A 26,212-nucleotide genomic window follows, 5' to 3' on the forward strand; every position below is an offset into this window, starting at 1 on the left:
TATTGCTGGATATGCTGGAGCACTGGGTAGCAATAGAGCAAGTTGTTTTTTTTCTCCCATCTGACAATTTTATGGATCATAGGAGATAACCCCTCAGATCCTCGTTTGAAAATTCTGGTTCCACAAATTGATAGTTTCATGTGTTATGCCTGAACAGTGGACACAATGAGAAAGGGATTTATTCAAACATATTTTCATTTGCTGTTAATTGTACTCGGTGTCATCATTGAGTGAGAATCAGCATAGGTATGATTTAAGCAGTTTGTCAGTAAGAGCTGACTTACTTAGCAATTGGATATTTATTTGACTTGCTGGGATATTGGGGAGAACTTAAGGGTAAAATATAAATAATGCAAATAAAACTGCAATTTACTTGTGTACTTGTTTTTTTACATGAAGTCCTTATATACAGTGCCCTCTATAATGTTTGGGGCAAAGCCCCACCATTTATTTATTTGCCTCTGTACTCCACAATTTGAGATTAGTAATAGAAAAAATCAAATGTGATTAAAGTGCGCATTGTCAGATTTTATTAAAGGGTATTTTTATACATTTTGGTTTCACCATGTAGAAATTACAGCAGTGTTTATACATAGTCTCCCCCCCCCTCCCCATTTCAGGGTACCATAATGTTTGGGACACAGCTCTGCGGGTGTTTGTAGTTGCTCAGATATGTTTAATTACCTCCTTCATGCAGGTATAAGAGAGTTCTCAGCACCTAGTCTGTCCTCCAGTCTTTCCATCACCTTAGGAAACTTTTATTTCTGTTTATCAACATGAGGACCAAAGTTGTGCCAATGAAAGTCAACAAAGCCATTATGAGATGAGAAACAAGAATAAAACTGTTAGAGACATCAGCCAAACCATAGGCTTACCAAAACAACTGTTTGGAACATCATTACGAAGAAAGAGAGCACTGGTGAGCTTACTAATCGCAAAGGGACTGGCAGGCCAAGGAAGACCTCCACAGCTGATGACAGAAGAATTCTCTCTATAATAAAGAAAAATCCCCAAACACCTGTCCGACAGATCAGAAAAACTCTTCAGAAGTCAGGTGTGGATTTGTCAATGACCACTGTCCGCAGAAGACTTCATGAACAGAAATACAGAGGCAACACTGCAAGATGCAAACGACTGGTTAGCCACAAAAATAGGATGGCCAGGTTACAGTTTGCCAAGAAGTACTTAAAAGAGCAACCACAGTTCTGGAAAAAGGTCTTATGGGCAGATGAGACAAAGATTAACGTATATCAGAGTGATGGCAAGAGCAAAGTATGGAGGAGAGAAGGAACTGCCCAAGATCCAAAGCATACCACCTCATCTGTGAAACACGGTGGCGGGGGTGTTATGGCCTGGGCATGTATGGCTGCTGACGGTACTGGCTCACTTATCTTCATTGATGATACAACTGCTGATGGTAGTAGCATAATGAATTCTGAAGTGTAAATTCCCACAAGGGGCGCCGCATGATGGCAGCCTCTGCCTACAGTTTGTTTGTTTTTCTATTTTTTTTATTTTTAGTTTGCTTTGGAGGTTTTTTTTAGTATTTTTTATGTGGGGGAGGTGGGGTAGGGTAAGGGGAAACCGTTTCTCAGTCAATTCCTCGCGGCGTACCAACAGGATTGGCGTGGCCTTTCCTGCCGGGGACCGGACCAAAGCTTCAGCAGCGGCGCAGCACTGGATTCACCGCGGAGCGGGCGATGCCTTGCCTGGATCGCGGTTTGAAGCTCCGGAGTGTCGGGCCTGCTACTTCAACATTGCAGAGCTGTGGTTTGCGGAGCTTCCAGCGCGGGCGACGCTGACTTCAACATCGTGGAGTCCTGGGATCCCTTTTCCGAGGGCCGCCAGTGTGAATCTCCGCCCAGCTCGGCCTGTGGACTTCGGGAGCCGCAGTCTCCGTAGGAAGTGGCCGATTCGGAAGTCCAATCCGCTGAGAATGTTCTCTCGTTCCGACGTCGGAGTTTCATCATCCGGCGAGCGGATCTGAATATCGGACGACAGCGAGGGGTTCGGGAGCCCCCCGACCACGGGTGAACAACTGAGGACAACAGAGGAGGATGACTGAACTTTGGTGCCTTCCCTCAGAGTGGGAAACTTTGATTCCGCTGTGTGGGGATGTCTATGTTAAAGACTATCGTGTTCTGTGCTCTTTTTATTCGTATGGCTGTAAGGTGACAACAAATTTTGCTGTACCAATTGGTACATGTGATAATAAATGTCTCTTGTCTCTTGACTCTTGTCTCGACACATCCTATCTGCACAAGTTCAAACAAATACCTCAAAACTCATTGGCTGGCGGTTCATTCTATAGCAAGACAATGATCCTAAACATACGGCTGAAGAAACAAAGACGTATTTCAAAGCTAAAAAATGGTCAGTTCTTTGAGTGGCCAAGTCAATCTCCCGATCTGAACCCAATTGAGAATGCCTTTTATATGCTGAATAGAAAACTGAAGGAGACCAGCCCCCAAAACAAGCGTAAGCTAAAGAATGCTGCAATACAGGCCTGGCAGAGCATCACCAGAGAAGACACCCAGCAACCGGTGATGTCCATGAACCGCAGACTACAAGCAGTCATTGCATGCAAAGGATATGCAACAAAATACTAAACATGACTGCTTTCATCTACATGACATTGCTGTGTCCCAAACATTATGGTGCCCTGAAATTTGGGGGGGGGGGGGGGGGGGCAAATGTATAAACACTGCTGTAATTTCTACATGGTGAAATCAAAATGTATAAAAATGGCCTTTATTAATATCTGACAATGTGCACTTTAACCACATGTGATTTTATTTCTATTACAAATCTCAAATTGTGGAGTACTGAGGCAAATAAATAAATGATGGGTTACACAAAAAAGCTGGAGAAACTCAGCGGGTGCAGCAGCATCTATGGAGCGAAGGAAATAGGCAACGTTTCGGCCCGAAACGTTGCCTATTTCCTTCGCTCCATAGATGCTGCCGCACCCGCTGAGTTTCTCCAGCTTTTTTGTGTAACCTTCGATTCTCCAGCATCTGCAGTTCCCTCTTAAACAAATAAATGATGGGCCTTTGTTCCAAACATTATGGAGGGCATTGTAGACACTGTATCATGCATTTTAGATTGTTTCATAATAAACCATCCTATAATAAAACTACTTTTTGGCCCTTGAAGTTTTTATATCAAGGTTTTGTCTTAATCCTTTTTCAATGTGATTGTGTGTCCCTGTGCTTGTGTTGTTGATGACTAAAGTTGTACTATGTTTCTTTCATCAGGATAGCTATGGTTGCAGTCTTGCGTCAGTGTCTGCACCTAACCTGTTCATGACAGGGGTATGAAATTACTACATTTCCTTCCAGTCAGTTGTTAACCCATGCATGACTTGGCTGTTGGTTTATGTGCGTATTTTCACCTGTACGTCATATTTATTCAAGCATGATGCTTACAATGCATATCACTGTAGCGGCATTAAAACATTGAAACATCCATTGGAATGAAATAGCAGGATGCATTGACATTCACCATTGTTTTCCGTACCCAAAATACCATTCACGCGATCATTTATGCACTCTTCATCAATCTTTCAATGCTAGATAAAATATATTGGGAACTTAAAACAAAATGATAACTTGCCTTCAGATCTAATTTAACATTTGTTTTGAAGCTAAGCACATTGACTTGGATTTGGTCTTGAAAGTGATTCAAGTTATAGCATACATAATTCAATTTGATCTGAAAATAAATTTGAACTAAATTTACTGAAATATCTTGTGTAGCAGTTATTTAACCGTAAAAGAGTTTGCATGTATTTATATTTTATGTAATTGCTCAACTGTTCAAACACATGTGCATTCTAAAACACTGCAATAGTGTTAAAAAAAGAAGTATTCACTATTAACTATTGTAGTATTGAGGTACATGGATCATTAAGCTATTTTGACAATTGCTTTTTGGGGGAACAATTTTTTAATGAATGTGCAGAAAATGTAATTATGTTCTTGCCATTTTAATAGTTTTTGTTTTACTATCCTAACTATTTTGGCAGGATTTGACCTACCAGTCAATTTCAAATTTGATTCTACTGACTAGTAACACAAGGACGACTTTTCTTTAGAGGTCATCAACAGTATTTTCTTCTACATATAACTGGTTGCAGATTCATTATCGTAAAGCACAGAACACAATAAATGTTTTCCTAGTGCAAATATATTTTGTCGTCCTTTCAAAGTTAAAGCAGAATACAGATACAGAAAATTCCAGGAGTACTCTGGGACAAATAGTTTTTGAAAATGGGTATCTTTGTTTATGTGTTTACACTATAAAGATGACATTGTTATGCCTACGTTGTTGGAATCTCATAGCTAAGGTTACAGGGAAGCACAATACCTGGCGCAATATGAGCTACATTGGAACGATTTCTGGCATTCAGTTGCTTTAACCGTCCATTGCCAGATTTGCCTGGACCATGTTGAGCACTGTGTTGTTTTGCACTCATCCAGTAGAAATCAAACTTTAAAAAACGACATTCACCCTCAACCCACTTGACCAGATATTTTTTTTAATCGTTTTTCTCTGCAGAACCATCAAGCTCCCTACAGTTTTGCAATGTTAAAAATCTCCTGGTCATTCAGATTGAGATGATTTGTTAGTTTTCCTTTCCCACGGTCAAACAAGCCAGACCTCAATAAAGATCCCATTTACCCTATTATTTTAACCCTCATCATTTTTGTTTTTCTTGAACCTTCCCCTTCGAGTTCTTCCAAGAAGGTGCCCAACCCAGATTTGTGTGCTAGCCACAGCGGCAGATCTGCAATCAAATATTACGATCACTTCATACTTTTAAATCTCTACTCCTATAGCAGCATTTCATACTTTTCCCTTATCATGTATCTGTACACTGTGAATGGCTCGATTGTAATCATGTATTGTCTTCCCACTGACTGGTCAGCATGCAACAAAAGCTTCAGCTCTGCCTTTAACACTGTCATCCCCGCTAGCTTGATCACCAAACTCAGCGGATTTGCATCTCCACCTCCCTCTGCAATTGGACACTGGATTTCCTCACCAACAGACCACAGTCTGTTAGGGTCAACAACCTCACCTCCTCCACTATAACACTGAACACCAGCGTGCCACAGGGCTGTGTGCTCAGCCCTCTCCTCTAATCCCTCTTCACCCATGACTGCGTCCCTAAGAGTGGCTCCAACGCCATCATTAAATTTGCCGACAAACTATGGTGGTAGAACTGATCAGTGACAACGACGAGTCAGCCTACAGGGATGAGGTCCAGCTCCTGACAGCCTGGTGTGCCAACAATAACCTTGTCCTCAACTCCAAGAAGACAAAGGAAATTATTGTTGACTTCAGGCAGACCAGAGGAGGCAGTCATACCCCCATCCACATAAACGGGGCTGAGGTGGAGCGCGTCTCCAACTACAAATTCCTCGGGGTACACATCTCGGAGGATCTGTCCTGGTCCCTAAACACCTCCAAGCTGATCAAAAAGGCGCAGCAGCGCCTTTACTTCCTGAGGAGGCTCAAGAAAGCTCACCTGTCCCCCCCCAGACCCTGACCAACTTTTACCGCTGTACCATCGAAAGCATCCTGACCACCTGCTTCACGGTATGGTACAGCAGTTGCACCGTAGCGGACAGGAAGGCACTACAACGGGTGGTGAAAACCGCTCAGTACATCATCCGTGCCCCGCTCCCGGCCATAGATGCCCTCCACCGAAAACGGTGTCTGAGACGGGCCGGGAAGATCATCAAAGACCCCTCCCACCCTAACAATGGACTGTTTGCCCTCCTCCCATCAGGGAGGCGGTACAGGAGTCTCAGGTCACGTACTAGTAGGATGAGGACCAGCTTCTACAACAACACTATCACATTGCTGAACTCGGAGTCCCGACGATAGATTTCTCCAGTCTCTCTGTCCACATTGTTTACTTATTCTGTATTTTTATTTCTATATTGCACTATTACTACGGACTGACGCTACACTGCATTTCGTTGTACCCATACTTGTATCTGTGCAATGACAATAAAATTGAATTGAATTGAATTCACGTGACAAGAAACTAAACTGGACTCATTTTGGCCAAGGTGCTTATTTATACTTGTGACCTTTATTCCATTGCACATTTGATTCTCAACTATCATCCCTCAACTGCGTTCTTGTGCACATTTTAAGATTCTCACAGTTTTTGAAAACAGCATGCAAGCACTCGCCTCACAAGCCCCACTCTTGAAACACATGCTCAGAAATCAATCCACCGAACTGCAAGCTCCTTTTTCCCTGAGGGCTTTGAATAGTTTGTTAGCTTCCAAATCCACAGCATCTTTCCTGCTGTTCTCTCTCTGAATTTCAATGGTCTAGGTAACAATGATGCATAAATCTCCTCTATTCTTCTCTGCAGCCTCTGTTTTTCCACCAGTGCATTACCTCTGTTGCCCAGTCCAAGGGAAATACCTTTGCTTATTTCCATTATCCTGTCTATCAGTCTGAAGACGGGATTTGACCTGAAATGTCACCCATTCCTTCTCTCCAGAGATGCTGCCTGTCCCGCTGAGTTACTCCAGCATTTTGTGTCTATCTTCATTGTTAATCCAGTTCTGTTTATCTTCTTGTCCTTGTACCTTTGCCCATGGAGCCCTTTTGGTGAGACTTTTCTCATGCATCCCAGTATTACTTTCCTTTGGAAATTTTAGCCTAATTATGCTTCTGTGTTGAGTATTGTTTTTAATGCTAAACAATTTTTCTAAATATACATTGTTCCCTTGTGCCATATTCACAAGAATTCAGAAACTTCAACTTTGTTTTTCCTGAACTTTACGATCAATTGGCTGTTTGAAACATCTTCTGAGCTGGATGATATTCTATTTCTTTCATAAGCAGAATGATCCCACTATCTCTCAAGTTCCAAGGCAGAATTGATTATTGTTTATCTGAACAATTAAACTTCCGAATTTAGGCTTGCCATCCCTCTGGTCCTGAAATCTTTCCAGAATGCAAACAAGCTATTTCAGTTATCTCTGCAGTTGATTATTGAGAGTGACTTTTTTCTATTTAATGCTTCAATTGAATAAGATGGTCTTTGAAATACTGCCGTACCAGCAGTCCATTGGCACGTTTAGTAGTTCCTCGTTATGAATAGGCTGCTGAAATGTAATTTAGGGAATACAGGAAGCAAATTGTTAAAAAGCTCTGGTTTCTACTGATTGGATTTAAATAACAGCTGCCACCTGTTGGAGTTGCTGACTGGTACCACATATTCTTTGATTGACTGGGTATATGTGTCTTTGTTTAGAAAACCCATGTTTCTTTGGATTTGATTATTTTAAAATTGTTTTCTTTTAATTATTAATTTGAAATTGCTTCCATTGCATTTGGAATGTAGCAAATATCATTTGTGCTTCTTTTTCCTGTGAGCAACATCATAGCTCTGTTACTGAACCATTTCACTTTTTAATGCTTGTTGGTCTTTTTTGATTCTTCCATGGATGAAAGGAGTTGCAGGTAGATTTAGCATTTAAAGCCCACTCTTAAACGCTATTGAAAAATGGAGGTGCAGCATCTTGAGCTGCTGGAGCCTGAGGCAAAGTATCTGCCACATTGCTTTTATATAGTGAAATCGAACATCTTTACTGAGTAATAATGAAGGATCACTGATATATGCATGCCAGGGAGGAGCATGATATGGAGAAATGTTGCAGCGTGAATGGTCCTATGTGCTCATTGCAGAATTCACGCCATCCCCGCATTATTGCGGGGTTGCTTTCCGAGATCAGCCTCATCACAAAGCCACATTGATTGTGCATACGTCAAACAATAGTTGAAAGAAAAATAAATGTTGTATTAATCTATTTAGTTTTTTCATATTCTGAGAGCAAATTTAATTCAGTTTCACAAATTCTTGGTTAGTGATATGTGAATTCTGTGTAAAGTAAAAAGTCTGCAACACAGACAGCTGTAATGTGGGAGTCATCTGTATTCGGCTCCTGATGTTGTTATACCCACAGTATCCAAGCCCTATCTTACTGATTGATTTTGTTAAGATTTTGGCCAACTGATGGTAAACAGCATGTTGATGGTAAGGACGTGCAATATCATGTTATTTCCTCGTGCCTGGCAATTTTTTATTTTTCTTGTCACATACCCACTGATGCAGGTCAGATCATTGATTAAGCGGCTTCATTTGATTGGGCCTCAAACATTGCTAGGTACCTTTTTTTAAAAAATCAAAAAAAATCAGCAAAGTCAGAGTACGGAGACGCTTTAATAAGATTGTTATTCCAACAATCAAAACCTTGTTTCCTTTAAATAAAGACCAAAATGTTTTTTTTAATTATGGGTTAATAATTGGAAAGAAATTGATACTTAAATTTTGGAAAAATACAACCATACCAACTGTTAAAATGTGGATTAGGAATATGATGGACATAGCACGCCTTGAAGAAATGAGACTCTGACTAATAGATAAATATGACCAATTCTTAAGGAGTTGGTCTCCTTTCATCGACTTTTTGGAATCATGTGATGCAGCGGTACCGTAAAGATTGCTGATTTCAGTTCATGACGCGGATAGATCTACATCTCCGAATACAGATTTGAAACATTCTCTTTTAAGGGGCCTTCTCTTCTATTTCTACTTTCCACTTTTTATTTTATTTTTTTTTTTTTTATATACACACTTCACGTTTTTCTACTCTCTACCATCTATTTTTCCACTTTTTCCTCTTTCTATTGTTTTCTTTTTCTTGTCTTGCTTACTTCCTTTTCATAACATAAAACTAGAGGTTGTACATAGAATGGATTACGGTATGACATAGTTGGCACCTAAAATTAGGTTCCACTATACTGTTTTGTACTGTATTAACTTCTACTAAAATAAGCAAAAAAAAAACAAAAAAAGATTTGTGCTGGCACTGCGCTCAACTGCAGTGACTAATGCAAATGTTTAATGCAGGAGTCAAAATTTAAGGACAAAAAGACATTAAATGCATTGTGATCCAAAAAAATAAAATAATAAATAAATAATAAAAAAGAACGAGAAAAAAAAACCTTGTTTCCATGTAAAAAGAAGCGTAGAAAAAGGTACATTGAAAACGCATCTTTGAAGTTGTACAATTGGTCCAATGCTATGCTATTGTTATATGGATGCACGCTGGCGACACAAAAAACTGCAGCTACAAGAAACTTGAGCAAAAATCTGAATGCTGGAGGAACTCGGCAGGTCAGGCAGCATCTGCAGAGGAAATAGACAGATGGATTTGAAATCAGGTCTCTTCAGACTGAAGAGTGGGGATGGGGAGAGAAAGCTGGAAAAGAGAGTGTGTGTGTGACATTTCTTTATTTTTTCCTACGGCCCGCAAAAACGTGCAAAATATATAATGTGACCCTCGTACTGCATAGTTTAGAGGCCCCTGCTGTAGTACTTTTGGAACAGGGAGTGCTTAATGTACCGGGCATAGCTGGTGCCATGCAAGTGTTATGTTGAACAGTCCTTGTGCCAAACGTATTCTGGCATCATTAATGACACAACTCTGTTACATCGATAATTGTATCGGGTTTGCCCTCTGCACCCTTGCAATACTCGTGGACTTCTTAAACTTCATTACTAACCTCCACCCTGCCTTCAAATTCATTTGGGCTATCTCTGACACCTCCCTCCCCTTTCTCGATCTCTCTGTCTGTTTCACAGGAGACAGACTGACGTCGACCTCAAACCCACTGCCTCCCACAGCTACCTAGACTGCATCTTCTTCCATCCCTCTCGCAAGGACACCATTCCTTAGTCCCAATTTTGTCTCCTCTGCATCGGCTCCCAAGATAAGCTTTCCACTAGGACATCCAAGATATCCTCCTTCAGTAAATGGGCATCCCCTGCTGATGTGAATGGACCCCTCTTCTTTGTCTCCTCCGTGTCTCACATTTCTACTCCCACTCACCATTCGCCAGGTGGAACTAGAGTAGAGTTCTTTGCCTTTTGTCTCACCAGGCTCCGCATTCAACACATCATTCTTTGATATTGCCACCTCCATCGAGATCCCATCACATGTTCTTCCTACATGTTTTCATCCTCACCTTCTTCCGCTTTCCGTAGCGCCCACTCCCTCTAAAACCCCTTATTTTAGAGGCCACTCCCTCCAAACCTATCCCATCCCATTCCAAACAATTTCCCCTGCAACCACAGAAGATGTAATGCCTGTCCCTACACTTCCATCCTGAGAATATCAGCATTCCTTCCAGGAGACATATGCACCTCTTCAAATCTTGTCTGCTGCATTTAGTGCTCCCATTGTGACCTCCTTTACCGTGACCAAACATAGACCAGGCTATCTATTTCACCTAACATTGTGTGAATTGATGGTCAGCATGGGTGGATCGAAGGGCCAATTTCGATGTTGTATCTCTAACCAGCTTCGAAATATTTTTAGCCTTTGTAATGTACTTCATCTATCCGCTTCTCATCCCCCTCTTAAGTAGAGTGAAAAATGTTGGTTTGTACATAACCCACTTTCCCACCAGGGATATGAAAACATTGGACCTGCTGTATGCCAATGTTAAAGAGGCGTACAGCTCCATAGCCCTTCCGCCACTGGGAAGATCGGACCACAAGCCGGTAGAAGCCAATGGTCCAGAGGCTACCTGTGACACAAGGTCAATGTGGTCACAGGAGGCCTGTGACTCTGGGGTGGTGAATGAGTGTACGATGGAGAGAAAAGGAGGTATGGGGTTGCATAGTAGGAGAAAAGGCAGGAGGGGACACAGAGAAGAGAATGGGGATAGGGTGGTGCTACTTCAATTTTGAGAATTTACTATTCACATTGGGTAGTAAATGCCTTCAATTTCCTTCCTTCTGGCTTCACATTTCACTCTTTATCTGAAACCCCTTTTCCTTCTCACCTCTACTTTTGTCATTCACTCTACCCATCTGTCAACTAAACCCCCCTCACTTGTATCCACCTATCACTTGGCCCATCCCCAAATTTGTTTTCCAGCTTTCTCTCCCCAACTACAAGGGTCCTGACCTGAAACATCTCCTGTACATTTTCTCCTCTGATGTTGCCTGACCCATTGAGTTCCTCCAGCTCCAGCAGTTCCTGCCATCTCTTACTATCAACACATGTTGGTAACTCAACCAGACAACAGGCCAATTTAGCTTTGCTCTTGCAACAAGAAGGATTAATTTACAATGTAATAGTAAAGTATCTTCTGAGAAAGAGTGATCATAATATGATAGAATTTCATATTTAGTTGGGGTAATATAAATCCAAAACTAGAGTCCTCCGCTGTTTTAATAACTTGGATGAAATGACGGGATATAATGTATCTGATTTTGCTCTTAATATCAAGGTGTGTGTAAATTATGTGAAACGCACAGTTACTAGAATTGAAAAGCAGAATGTTACTTAAATAGTGAGAGCGTTAAATGTTCTTAATAGGGAGAAACTGCCTTTGAAAGGCATAGTTAGCATGAAGGGACAAAATGTTATCAAGCCACATGGAGTGTTGGTCCTTATTGGCAGGATTTGTGTGTTTGCCCTGCACCCTGAATCTTGCGTTCACATGGGCCTCAGCCACTCTCTTAATCATGGCTCAGATTGGTTCAGGACACAAAGAAAATCTCTTACAGCAGTGGCAAGTTTCTCAAAAGTCAGTTTATTCTGGCCTTGTCACAGTGTCCACTAGAGAAGCGCTCCATGTGTGGCCTTGAAGATACTTAATTAACTCTGAAAACTTGCAGCAATTTGTAATATACACAGAACAATGGTTACATGCAGATTTAACATTTTTACAATAATTCACCAGTAATCAACTTTGTAAATGTTGATCCCTTTTTACCTCTGGGGGAGTTCCCTCTATTTGTCTGACAGGTGAAACTTGTCTTCCTTTACTTAATAGCCATTTTCCCTATTTGTTCTGTAAATCATTGCTATAAATAATAACCAAGATGCATTGTTGTGTCACTTCTTGTGAGCAATTCTCCTGCACTCAGCCTAGTTTAAAAACACCCAATGTTTATTTTTGCTCCTGCCAGCTATGCTGTACAATCTAATTACTGCCGCTTCTAAAATGACCTTTAAATGACCTTCACATGTGTTAGCCTAATTTCCCCTCATCCTTTTCCAACGATCAAGGGTTAACCATATTCCAAACTTGCCTAAATGTCTTATTTCCAGAGATTCCTTTAGTCCCTATTACAAAAGGGTTAGAGTACATGATAAATGCATATTCACCATACAGGGCTTTGCACAGGCCACTGCCAGAATACCATGTACAGTTTTAAGAACAAACTGCAGATGCTGGAAAAATTGAAAGTAGACAAAAATGCTGGAGAAACTCAGCTGGTGAATCTCTTTTTTAATCTCATTTGAATTGGTTTTAATCTCATTTGATTTGATAAAGTACGTACGTACTTGCCTTGGATTGATTCAGTGATGATTGACTGGGTTATTTCTGTGAGGTTGTCCTTTGAGGAAAAATTAAGCAGAATATGCCAGTAGATTAAAGGGAGGAAAGATTATCACCTTGAAAACACAAGATTCTGAGAGGATTCGCAACGTTAAATGCTGTGACGGTGTTTCTCTGGCAGCAAGGCCAGAATTAGCCATCGATACCTCGGGTAAATGGGCATTGTCTCGGTTTTAACGGTCTACCACCTAAGGTTGAGGAGATCTTGTTTTTCTCTGGCGTTTGAATTTTCTAACCAAGTGCTGTGTATGCTGATTTATTAAGTATATTCAAGGCTAAAATGCAAATTATATTTGGTGATGAGAATTGGTTAAGGAAATATGGTGAGAAAACAGAGAATGAAGCCAAATAGAAAATCAGCATGACCTTGCTGAACAATAGAATAGACAATTAAAGTGCACACTTTAACCGAGTGGCCTATTTCGCAGTTCTATGCCCTGTCCAAAATATATTTTGTTTGGTACATTAAATAAAATGCCACTTTAAAAAATTAAATCCTTTGGCAGTAACAAATCACATCCTTTTCAGATAATCTTGAAATGCTGAATTATAACAAATCTGAGTTTGTTAATATAAATGTCATTGAACTATTTTGAGTTTTAGGGAAAAGTGCATTTTATATGCATGAAGATGCTCCATGAACGTTTTTAAAAATGGTTTGTGGATTACTCTTTTAGAAATGGAATGAATCATGTAAATTTAAAATTGTAATTGTATTTTACATTTTATAAATGGGGTAGAGGTTGACATTTAAATCATATATTAAATCAGTGAAATATGCATGCAAAATCTCTGAGCAAATGTATCATTCAGTGGGCGTGAGAGCACAAATTTTGCCATTGTTAGAATCACCAACATGTAGCCTTGCATAGTGCAAAGAGTTTCCTAAGATTCAGGACAATACTTTTGGCGATTCCTGAAAATGTTTTTCCAAAAGTCGGCACATTACACATAAATCTAATTTTTAGCTCAGTTATTCAGACAAAATACTTTGAAAACTATTATTATCAATATTATTATACAAATCCAATTATGGACTGCTCAGGCTTTAATCAGAATCAGATTATTGTCATTTGAACATGGAAGTTTAAACAAAATTACGTTTCTGCAGTCATAAACATGTTCAAATTACAATAAACAATTCTGATTTTAAATTAGTTTTCGGTAAGCGGCGCGACTCTCGTCAGCAGCGGCCTCTGCAGCCCGTCTGCGTTTTTATTATTTTTTATTTGGGGTGTGGGTATTTGCGGGGTCGAAGAGCTCCTGGAGCGGGGCCTCACAGCACCGCCCCGCGCGGCTTGGAATGGCCGCGGGACTCTGCGAGCGCCCGCCGGGGGCTCCAACATCAAGAACCCGGTGTGCGACCTTGCACCACCCGGCGTGGCTTTAATGGCCGCGGGACAATCGCCATTGCCAGCCGGGGGCTTTGACTTTGACTCTGACATCGGGGGGGGGGGGGGGTGGGGGGGGAGGAGTGCAGTGGAGAGATAAGTTTTTTTGGCCTTCCATCACAGCAATATGATGGATGTTTATGTAAATTATGTTGTGTCTTGGGTCTATTTGTTTGTAATGTATGGCTGCAGAAACGTCATTTCGTTTGGACCTCAAGGGGTCCAAATGACAAATAAATTGAATTGAATTGAATAGTTTGTACTTAACTAATTCTATTTACAATAGTTGTTTTAAATTCAACGTAAATATTAGTTCTTACAATTCAGGTTGGTGGGATTTGTCTTAGTACATTGTAATATGGCAGACAATTAATGGTTCAATGGTTCTTTATTGTCACGTATGCACAGCACAGGGAAACCCCGTTGCACAACCACCAAATGCACAATTGCCATACTTTGGCTCAATTTATAAAGAAAAAGTCTAATGTGCGGTCCACATGTTGGAAGACCAGGTAGGCCCCAGGCTGCTGCAGCAGGCCCGCGACCCGACGCCCATCTCCTTGCCCAGGTCCCGGGGAGCACCTCCTACAGCTGATGGTGAAGGCATGGAGGAATCGATCCCTCTCCTACTGTTCCACTCGTCATGTCCATAATCACCACCTCCTTCCTCCTGCATGCAGTGACCAACAGGACCTTTCTTTGCAGTTGTGTTCACGATGGCTGCTGGGTCCCTCCTTGTTCTCGGCAGTCGGTGTTGATGGGTGTGCACAAGAATAAGTTACTGGGAAATAAATGGGAGAAAAGTATTTTGTTGAATATGTCAGATTTTTGTTTGAATTAGTCCACAAATTATTGCTTTAAAATATCCCAAAGGCCATTATACATAGATGATTCATGGTTGATCAAAAGAGTTGTGCTGCTTCCAGTGACGTTTGATGCGATTTTCAGTTTTATTGTTGCAAACAAAACATCAAACAAGTAATCATTATCACAAAATATATGAGCTGGGTAAGTAGGTGTGGAAAGGTTACTGTAACTGGTTTGATACTGTGTCTTTTTTTCCTTTACCGTTCTAACGTCTAAACTAGAATTAATTGCGGTGCTATAGTAAATTGGGTGATTTACATTTCAAATAAGTATACTTGTATGGATGATGACTATTAACTTCCAAGAAGTATTATTATTAATGATATAACGGTGCTTTACCATTGGAAAATATGTGACCTTAAAACTGAACTGTTGATTTTAATTGACTGTCAGAAACTATTATTTGAACAGTTGCAGATTTGTTCAATCTATCAGCTGTTCTTTCTATTTCATTTTATGTTGATGGGGTGGGCGAATGCATTTTAATCTGACCAATTAGTCTTTAATTGTTAGAAGTATGTTTGTGTTCATTTGCTCTTTTTGCTGAAAATAGGAATATGAAGCCCGAACTGGCCGAATGACCAAGATTCCACTGCAACGCCGACGTAATCTTGAATTTGAGCCACTCTCCACGACTGCATTGATCCTGGAAGATCGACCAGCGTAAGTTTGTTATCATGTAGTGAGTGGTTTAGTTCACCAATTACTACCCTCTATTCCCTTTCATTCACAGCATTAAGATATATTGCACCCATACAGAATTCAATTCTGCTACCATTCAGTCCAACTTTCTGAGAATAGATGTGGGCAATCAATGTGTGAACATTTGTAGCATTTGATCCCTCCCTCCCTCTCCCCCCCCCCCCCCCCCCCCCCCCCCCTACCCTTGACTCCCTCCACCCCCTGCCAGAGTCCCTGGGGTAGCTGTGCCCATAACTAATTTTTTAGGGCACTTTATTATAGTCAATATTAGAGCTGCTAGTCAATTGTCACTTTTCTCAGGGACGAGAATGATAGAGGTTTACTTGTCGTGGATGTGGACAATAGATGCTGTCTGACCCACTGAGTTACTCCAGCATTTTGTGTCTTATCTTTGGTGTAAGCCAGCATCTGCAGTTCCTTCCTATACAAATTGTTGAAGTGACAGGTTAAAGATGTCGGCAAAGATCTCGCGGCGTGTGTCCCGACAAACCGGGCCCACTAGAGGGTTCGGCCACGCTCGCCGGGAATGCTCCCGGCCGTGCCGCTCTCCGGGAACATTCCCGGCTGCACTGCTCGCTGCCAGGAGGAATCCCACTTGCATGTTTGCATATATTACGTGGAACAAGTAGCTCAGTGACGTGTTATTGCCTCATTTTAGCCAGAGTTATGTTATGGTTATGTAAGAAGACAAAACATCTTTGATGCTGCTTCTGCCTGCCTTGAGAAGTATACTTGAGATGCACATTCTTGGTGATGTTCTTTTCTATTCTTCACACGTCATCAAAAACAATGTTAGATTACTTTCATAGGGAGTCTAAACAGAAATTAAAAACATTAGTGGAACAGAATGTTTTAAATGAAGGCAGACAAGATTGATGTATAAATTAACTTGCTGGAGCTTTTATATATTACTAGACTAAGTGGGACCCGTTGGGTCCCCGTCACACGGGAGTCCCCCAATGCAACCCATTCCCCAATGCGTGTGGGGGGAGGGGGGGTGGCGTGGGGGGGGGGGGGGGGGGGGTGGCGTGGGGGAGGGGGGGGTGGTGGGGGAGGGGGGGGGGTGCGGGGTGTGTGGGGGGGCAGGGGGTGAGTGGTGTGTGGGGGGGGCGTGGGTGGGTGGTGTGGGGGGGGGGGGGGGTGGTGTTGGGGAGGAGGGGGGGAGAGGGGGGTGGTTTGGGGGGAGGGGGTAACGGTGGGGGGGGTGGGGTGGAGTGTGTCTGGACGAGGAGGGGAGGAAGGGGGTGTGTGGGGGGGGGGGGAGAGAGGGAAGGGGGGGTGTGGGACGGGGGAAAAGGGGGGTGTGTGCCGGGGGACGGACACGACTCACTGGCCGCGGGCACCACACAGCACCTCCCGATTCACACAGCGACTTTCCCAACTCCACTCTTACGGACTAAATCAGCACTTGCGGGTGACGGAAGGGGCATTACTTTTATGGTGACTGACAGGCGAGAAGACCAATCTGCTGATCTCACCTTCATAACTTATGTATAATTCCACCGGTCGGAACAAAATTTGGTGCGCTTGGAGGAGAGGAGAACAGTGAGTAAGGTGGCGAAAAAATCCTAGCAATAAAGCGTACCGTTTATGCGCAAATTAAAAACAAAATAAGCAAACCGGAAGTGGTCAAGATGAGAGTTTTAGTAATAGTTTAATACTTCACACAATATTTTTGCTTCTGTAAACTCTCAAATTGAAAATAAGTTAGAGATTCAAAGTACTACAGATGCTAGTCTACAAAAAAAAAATATTTCCTCTGGTTTCATAATTCACACCACTTCTGTCCTTATCTGACATTATTTGTCTTTTAATCTCTAGCCCTTGTCCATCCATCTGCCTAACAATCCCCGCTCACCTGTATCCGCCAATGACTTGCCAGGCTTTTTACTGCCCCCACCAGTTCCCCCCACTAGTTCTCCCCCCCCCCCCCCCCCCCCCCCCCCCCCCCCACACCCCGATCAGTGAAGAAGCGTCCTGACCTGAAATAACCTATCTATCTATGTTCTCGAGAGATACTGCCTGACTCGCTGAGTTACTCCAGTATTTTGAAAATAAGTTATTATTTCACCCAACAAAATGTGTATAAGGATATTAATATTTCTTGGCTTTTAGAGTTACAGGAAATGCTGTCATAGTTAACCCAAATTTATGCAATCTAAGATGTATCCATAAAAGCTATGAACGCTTCTCGTGCAACAAATGAATACAAAAGTGATTTCTTTTTTTAAGCCTATATTTTTGTAGGCAAAAATTATAAACCATTTGGACCACTTGTACCTAAAAACAATAATGATTCTGTTTTGAGGATTTATTGCCAATGGCATCAGCCAATAATTCCTTGCCTCCTAAACCCTTCCAAATCCCGAGGGCTTTTACCCAAAGGAGAGCTTAGCTCCAAGGATTGACAGGTGTTTTATCAACATTCAATAGAATGAGGAAAATTGTCACGAAAACTGCAGTAGTAGCAGAAGACAATGAAATGCTTTGTATTTCATACAAACCAGCAAAATCATGCGATGCATACGCACGATCCCACACGAGTGAAAGAGTGCAACGATTGTAGTGCCAAAAAAATAGATTTAAAGTAGATTTCTTAGAACTGAACTTGTTGGAAATACCCAGCAATTCAGGCAGCATCTATGAAGAGAAAGAGACGGAATTAACAATTCCGGGAAATAAGAAATTATAATGCTACTTGAATCCAACATGAAGGTTCATTGGTTTGCCGCTTGTCATCTTGTTTTAGGAATAGGAATACTTTATTGTCACGTGACTGGGCACAGTGAGATTCTTTGCTGCATACACAATGTATACAACTAGCGGCCACCTACGTTACTGACAAAGTTACAAAGCACGCCGGCTCCCCCTTTTGTTCGACCGCGGGTTGACCCGTGAGGCATCGCCACCGCCGCGAGGCTTCACCACCGCCAAGGTCCCATCGTCGCGAGGCCTCACCGTTGTCGACACCCCACAGCCCACTTCACGCCTCCATGGTGCCGACCCAGGCCCCAGCTGCGGGCTCCGTCGGCCGTTTCACCCGACCCGGGCTTCTACGCAGCGATCCGGGAGGCATCGAGATCACAGCCACAGCCTGTTGGGCCCTTCTGGCTGCGCGGCCCGTCGTTGCAAGTTTCAAAAATTTGATTAAGTACAAGCTAGCGATGTATTCACATTTTATCCACATGACATGGTGGCCAGTAAATTTGTTTGTCATAGTTATGCAGAGCAGAAGCCTGGCCCATTGACCTATCTCATTTGTGCTAACTTGCCTACCTGAAATAGTTCCATTTGCCTGCGTTTAGATAGTATCTCCCTAAACTATTCCAATCCTTGTACCTGTCCTAATATCTGTTAAGCATGTATGCATGTCCACAACTTCCTTTGGCAGCTCGTTCCACATACCCGCGATCCTCTGCGTAATAAGAAAAAGTTGCCCCATAGGTCGTCTCTAAACCTTAAATTTCTGCCATCTAGTTTTGGACACCCATATCCAAGGAATAATACAGTGACCATTTATTTGCCTTATCTATTCCCCTCATGATCTTGTATACATCTATAAGGTCAATCTTCAGCCTCCTGAGCTCCAAGAAAAAAAGTCCCAGCTTCATCAAGTCTCTCCTTATAGCTCAAGCCCTCCATGCCCCGTAACATCTGTGTGAATCTTTTTTGTACCATTTCCATCTTGTAACATATAACATATAACAATTACAGCACGGAAACAGGCCATCTCGGCCCTACAAGTCCGTGCCGAACAACTTTTTTCCCTTAGTCCCACCTGCCTGCACTCATACCACAACCCTCCATTCCCTTCTCATCCATATGCCTATCCAATTTATTTTTAAATGATACCAACGAACCTGCCTCCACCACTTCCACTGGAAGCTCATTCCACACCGCTACCAAGGGTAAAGAAGTTCCCCCTCATGTTATCCCAAAACTTCTGTCCCTTAATTCTGAAGTCATGTCCTCTTGTTTGAATCTTCCCTATTCTCAAAGGGAAAAGCTGATCCACATCAACTCTGTCTATCCCTCTCATCATTTTAAAGACCTCTATCAAGTCCCCCCTTAACCTTCAGCGCTCCAGAGAATAAAGACCTACTTATTCAACCTTTCTCTGTAACTTAGTTGTTGAAACCCAGGCAACATTCTAGTAAATCTCCTCTGTACTCTCTCTATTTTGTTGACATCCTTCCTATAACTGGGCAACCAAAATTGTACACCATACTCCAGATTTGGTCTCACCAATGCCTTGTACAATTTTAACATTACATCCCAGCTTCCATACTCAATGCTCTTGATTTATAAAGGCTAGCATACCAAAAGCTTTCTTTACCACCCTATCTATATGAGATTCCACCTTCAAGGAACTATGCACGGTTATTCCCAGATCCCTCTGTTCAACTGTATTCTTCAATTCCCTACCATTTACCATGTATGTCCTATTTTGATTTGTCCTTTATTGACATTTATCAGCATTAAACTCCATCTGCCATCTTTCAGCCCATTTTTCCAAATGGCCTAAATCACTCTGTAGACTTTGGAAATCCTCTTCATTATCCACAACATCCCCAATCTTGGTATCATCTGCATACTTACTAATCCAATTTTCCACACCTTCATCCAGATCATTGATGTACATGACAAACAACAAAGGACCCAACACCGATCCCTGAGGCACCCCACTAGTCACCTGCCTCCAACCCAACAAACAACCATCGGGTTGGAGGCAGGTGACTAGTGGGGTGCCTCAGTCCTAATCAGACCCTGTTTATCCAGATGCTTATATATATTATCTCTAAGTATCTTTTCCATTAATTTGCCCACCACTGAAGTCAAACTAACAGGCCTATCGTAATGGCATCCTTTACTATAGCTAGGTGACCAGATTTGCACACAGCACTTTACGCATGGTCTCACCAACACCTTGCACTGTTTTGTGCATGTAACAATTCATTGCTTTTGTTTCAGTTCAGTTGCAAAATATATCTTTTTTTAAAACATGTATTTGGTTGAGACTTGATCTTGCTACAACTGTGCAGTATTTTAATAGAAAACTCTATTCTGCATCATGCAGTCAATCCAAGTAATTTAAATAATATCAGACTGTTTGCTAGCTGGTCTGAATAAATATTTGCATTTTCAATGTCACCGTTGACAGGAAAAGTAGAGTGTGAATAATTTGAGTGTATTCCCTCAAAGGCTAGGTGATCATTTTTGATGCATGGGGGGGAGGGGAGAGGAAGGTGAAGTGGGGGTAGGGCAATTAAATATCTAATGTAGAAAGCCCAATTTGTTAAAGATAGCAAACCGTAGTATTTTAATATTAAGCTTTTATATCACAGCAGTATTTTCAATCGTATTGTGATAAATCTAATGGCAATAAGCCGGCGGTTTTGTCGTTGAAGCAGATCATTCTTTTCAGCACTAGAAAATGTAAGGGGTTATTTTAAATCTGAATTTGAGTTCTGTTACGTACTATCTTCTTCCTTCAATTTTTTTGATGAATAGAACATAAAATAGCACAGCACAGGAACAGGCTCTTCGACCCACCTTACCTGTGCTGAACACAATGCCAAGTTAAACTAATCTCCTCAGCCTGCACATGCTCCCTATCCCTCCATTCCCTGCATATTCATGGGCCTATCTCTGCTAAATGAGAGCAAATCTTACCCAGAAAATTTATCTCCAATGGCTTTCCAACTATCTCTGTGCAGCCCACTGGTTTATAATTTCTGGATTATCGCTATTTTCCTGAAACAAAGGAACAGCATTGGCTACTCTCCAGTCCTCCGGGACCTCATTTGTCGCGAGAGATGATACAAATATCTTTGTCAAGACCCCTGCAACTCCTCTCTTGCGTCTCTCATTCACTTGGGATAGATCTCATGTGGCTCTGGAGATTTATCCACCTTGATGTTCTCCAACAGCCGCAACACCACCACCTTGTTGATCTCAAACTGCCCTAATATATGAGTATTCGCAACGCTGATCTCCCTGTCCCCTTGTCCTTCTCCTTGACAAATACAGATACATTTAGTGTCACACCTGCATTTTCTGACTCCAAACACATATTCCATCCTTGAACCATGAGCTGCCTTACCTTCTTGCTCCAGATATGCTGTCTGACCTGCTGAGTTACTCCAGCTTTTTGTGCCTATCTACCTTCTCCTTAGTTAAAGCCCTGTCCCACTGTACGAGTTCATTCAAGAGCTCTCCCGAGTTTTGAAAAAATCACTCGTGGTAAGCACGCAGAATGTACGTAGCGGGTTCGTTGGAGCTCGGGCACGTCAGAGTCTCTTAGTGGCTCGTAGCGCTAACGGCAGGTACTCGGGGAAACGCGGTAAGCTCGGGAAGACTCGTGAATAATTTTCAACATGTTAAAAAATGTCCACGAGAGCCCCGAGTACCTACGAGCGGCCGTTACCGTAAATCTCCGAGTTCGAATCGGGGCAAACTCGGGAGAACTCTTGAACTCGTACAGTGGGACAGGCTTTTAGCCTCTTGATTTTAATGTCCATATCGAAAGCCTCAGGACTATTTTCAATCAGACTCATCAATTTGGTTTTTTGCTTGCTTGCTTTGCATTCCGCAAAAGCCCAATCTTTCTAAAACGAAACATATGTGAGAATACGCGAGAATTTCTTCCTGTGTCACTTTTGTTCTTATCATTCAGTAATTTTGTCACAAAAGTTAATGTAAATATTTCAACATGATGGTTTTAATTAGAAGCACAGGGAACTGCAAATGCTTCTTTACAAAAAATAAGTGCTGGTGTGACTCAGTGGGTCAGGCAGCGTCTGCAGGGAATATGGATAGGTGATGCTTTAGGTCAAGAATACGGATAGGTGATGCTTTAGGTCAGGATTGTCGTGAAGGGGTGCGAATTGTCGGAGCTCAGGACGTCTCTTAGCGGCTCGTAATGCTAACAGCAGCTTCTCGGGGAAACGCGGTAAGTTCGTGAAGACTTGTGAAGATTTTTCAACGTTGAAAAATGTCCACGAGAGCCCCGAGTAGCTACGAGCGGCTATTACCATAATTCTCCGAGTTCAAATCAGGGGAAACTTGGGAGAACTCTTGAATTAGCTCGTACAGTAGGTCAGGCCCTTTATTATGTTCCCTGGATTAAAAAAAAAACTAATTCAATAAATGTGTAGGAAGGAACTGCAGATGCTGGATTACACCAAAGATAGACACAAAAAGCTGGAGTAACCAATCAATCAATATCATCAATATTTATTACATGTCATTTGAACCTCATTGAGGCTCAAACGAAACTGCGTTTCCACAGCCATACAAACAAAGACAATATCCTACAGACATACACACAATTCAATTTACAAAAACAAACGAAGGCAAAGTCTTTTCTCTCCCCTGTTTTCCATTTCTCTCCCGATGTCCAAGCCCCAGGCGGGCGATGATAAGTCCCACGGCCATTTTAGGCCGCGCAGGGCAATGTACGGCCCCGCTCCCGGTCTAAATGTCACAAAGTTGGAGCCCCTGGCGGGCGCTGGAATGTCCCACGGCCATGAAGCCGCGACGGGCGATGTACGGCCCCGCTCCGGGTCGTTCCAACCCCGCGACACGGGTTAGAGAAGTCGCGTTGCGGGAGCTCCGGAAAGCGGTCTCTCCACCTGGACCCGCGAGCTCCCGTTGTCCCGACAGTCCACCGGACCTGCGGCTGCAGCTGGAGCCTCCGAGCTACGCGGTGTTATGTGGTGAGTTAGCTACGAGCTAACTCAGCGTGTCCGGCAGCATCTCTGGACAAAAGTAATAGGTGATGTTTTGGGTCGAGACCCTTTTTCAAACTGAAAGTCAGGGGAAAGGGAAACAAGAGATATAGACAGTAAATAGAACAAATGAGTGAAAGATGTGCAAACAGCAAAGATCTAGGAAAGGTGGTGGACCATTGTTGGCTGTGGAGGAGGTGATAATGAGTTATTCATACAATGAAACTACAGGATGACAGTGAAATGGTACAACAATTGGGGTGGGCAAGGGACGAAGAGAGAGGGGATGCTTGAAGTTAAAGAAATCAATATTCATACCGCTGGGTTGTAAGCTGCCCAAGCGAAATATATGGTGCTGTTCCTCCAATTTGCATTTGACAATGGAGGAGGTCCAGGACAGAAAGGTCAGTTTGGGAATGAGAAGGGCAGCCAGGAGATCGCAGTGGGCAAAGGTGGACTGAGCAAATGTGTTCAGAGAAACGATTGCCCAGTCTGCACTTTGTCTCGCCCATATAGATAAATTTGATGAGGTTGGAGGAGGTGCAAGCGAACCTCTACCTCACCTGAAAGGACTGTCAGGGTCCTTGGACAGAGTCGAGGGAGGAGGTAAAGGGACAGGTGTTGCATCGCCTACGATTGCAGGGGAAGGTATATGAGAAGGGGACGGGTTGGGTGGGAAGGAATGAGTTAACCAGGGAGTTGCAGAGGGAATGGTCTCTGCGGAAAACGGAAAGGGGTGGAGATGGGAAGATGTAACTAGTGCTGGGATCCCGTTGGAGGTGGTGAAAATGTTGAAGGATTATTCACTGTATGCGATGGCTGATGGGGTAAAGGAGAGGACCAGAGGGACTATGTCAAGATTCAAGATTCAATTTTAATTGTCATTGTCAGTGTACAGTACAGAGACAACGAAATGCATTTACAACGAAATGTCCCTGTTGCGACTGGGGGAAGGGGGAGCAAGAGCAGAGCTGCAGGGTACCGAGGAGACATGCGAGGGCCTCATCTATGGTGGATTCCTTTCCTTAAAGAATGAGGACAGCTCTGATGTCCTGGTATGGAACACTCATCTTGGGTGCACATACGGCATGGACGAAGAAATTTGGAGATAAAGTCTTTGCAAGGGGCAGGGTGAGAAGAAGTGTAGTCGAGATAGTTGTGGGTGTCGGTAGGTTTATAGTCGATGAAAGTCGACAGTCTATCTCCTGTGATGGAGACTGTGAAATCTAGAAAAAGGAGGGAGGTGTCGCAGATGGTCCAAGTAAATTTGATAGCACGATGGAAATTGTTAGTAAAGTGAATGAAGTCCATGAGTTCTGCATGGATGCAGGAGGTAGCACCGGTAATGTAATGGAAATGAAGTTTGGGGATTGGGTCAGTGTACGCCCGGAACTGGGATTGTTCAACGTTCCCTACAAAGAGCCAGGCGTAACTGGGGCCCATATGAGTGCCCATAGCTACGCCTTTTTTTTTAAGGAAGCGAGAGAAGTGGAAGGAGAAGTTATTAAGGGCGAGATCCAGCTCCACTAGATGGAAGAGAGTGTTAGTAGATGGAAATTGGCTGGTTCGAAGGTCGAGGAAGGGCTTTAAGGCCTTCCTGGTGGGGTTGGAGGTGTCGAGTGACTGAATGTCCATAGTAAAGATGAGGGACCTGGGCCTGGAAAATGGAAGTAAGTGAAGAGACTAAGGTATGTGAGGTGTCTTGGACATGGGTTGGAAGGGATTAGACCAGGCGGGATAGGATTGAGTCGAGGAACGTGGAAATCATTTCATGTTGCACAGGAGCGGGCAGAAGCAATGGGTCTGCCAGGGCAGTTGTGTTTTGGTGTTAAACCAAGGGCTGGGGAGGTAAAACTAGGCTTTATGGTGCTGGGGAAATTCAGTCATTCAATAAATATATTTGTCTAACATGACTACATGGCTTCAAATGTCAGTTGTTACTTTTGTTGGGTAGATTTCTATTAGCAGAAACTATGAAAACATGATTTTGAATGGATTTTAGCACAAGTAAATGGTAACATTGATAGTTTTTCTGTGCTTTGATTTTACTATTTGATAATGAAACTTTTACACCCATATTTACAATAAAACTATCATTTTTACAGGCACCTACCTGCTAAATCAGCTGAGGAAGCTCAAAGGCACAGACAAGAATATGATGAAATGGTGGCAGAAGCAAAGAAACGAGGTGCTCCAGTTAGTTACCTCATTTTGGTCTAGGCTGCATGTACTGCCATCTGTGATATAGTGAGATTTATTCCTTGTTCTTCAAACAAAATGTTTTGGAAGAACTGTTCTTGTGCTGAAAATTAACCTATTGTGTTTTGTTTTTTGCCATGAGATTTCCAACTAGTTTTTTTTACAATCTATAAGTTCAAGGTTCAAGGATCAAGAGAGTTTATTGTCATGTGTCCCAGATAGGACAATGAAATTCTTGCTTTGCTTCAGCACAACAGAATATTGTAGGCATAAATACAGAACAGATCAGTGTGTCCATATACCATTGTATAAATATATACACACATCAATAAATAAAGCAGATAAAGTGCAAATAAACAGATAATGGGCTATTAATGTTCAGAGTTTTGTTTGAGTTGAGTTCAATAGCCTGATGGCTGTGGGGAAGAAGCTGTTTCTGAACCTGGACGTTGCAGTCTTCAGGCTCCTGTACCTTCTACCTGAAGGTAGCGGGGAGATGAGTGTGTGGCCAAGATGATGTTGGTCCTTGATGATACTGCCAGCCTTTTTGAGGCAGTGACTGCGATAGATCCCCTCGATGGTAGGGAGGTCAGAGCCGATGATGGACTGGGCAGTGTTTACTACTTTTTGTAGTCTTTTTCGCTCCTTGGCTACGCTTTGTTAATTATTATTGTAACGAACAAATATATACAATATCACAAATTGAGTTTGACCAGCAAGTTCTAGGATACCAAATTAAAGTGTTATATGTAAGCAAGGTTGGTGTGAGTGGTGGTAGGGGTGATGAGAAGGCAACATGTGGGAGGAACCTTTCAAGGGTAGGAACTATATATCTGTCTCCGGTGACCTTGGAGGCAATTGTCAAAG

The 26,212-nt window shown here is 42.5% G+C and overlaps 1 protein-coding gene across 2 annotated transcripts in view; it reads left to right on the forward strand.

The window, feature by feature from the left end:
• tbc1d12b (TBC1 domain family, member 12b) overlaps positions 1-26,212 on the forward strand; it is a 105,772-nt gene that overhangs the window by 51,648 nt on the left and 27,912 nt on the right. The window contains exons 3-5 of one of the 2 annotated variants that reach the window (XM_055646590.1): positions 3,258-3,314; positions 15,268-15,377; positions 25,252-25,334. In XM_055646590.1, the coding sequence (XP_055502565.1) occupies positions 3,258-3,314; positions 15,268-15,377; positions 25,252-25,334 (250 nt within the window). The remainder of the gene's footprint in view (positions 1-3,257; positions 3,315-15,267; positions 15,378-25,251; positions 25,335-26,212) is intronic. The other variant, XM_055646591.1, reaches the window with a different exon arrangement.

Source organism: Leucoraja erinacea, chromosome 15, assembly GCF_028641065.1.
Source record: "Leucoraja erinacea ecotype New England chromosome 15, Leri_hhj_1, whole genome shotgun sequence".
Lineage (NCBI taxonomy): Eukaryota > Metazoa > Chordata > Chondrichthyes > Rajiformes > Rajidae > Leucoraja > Leucoraja erinaceus.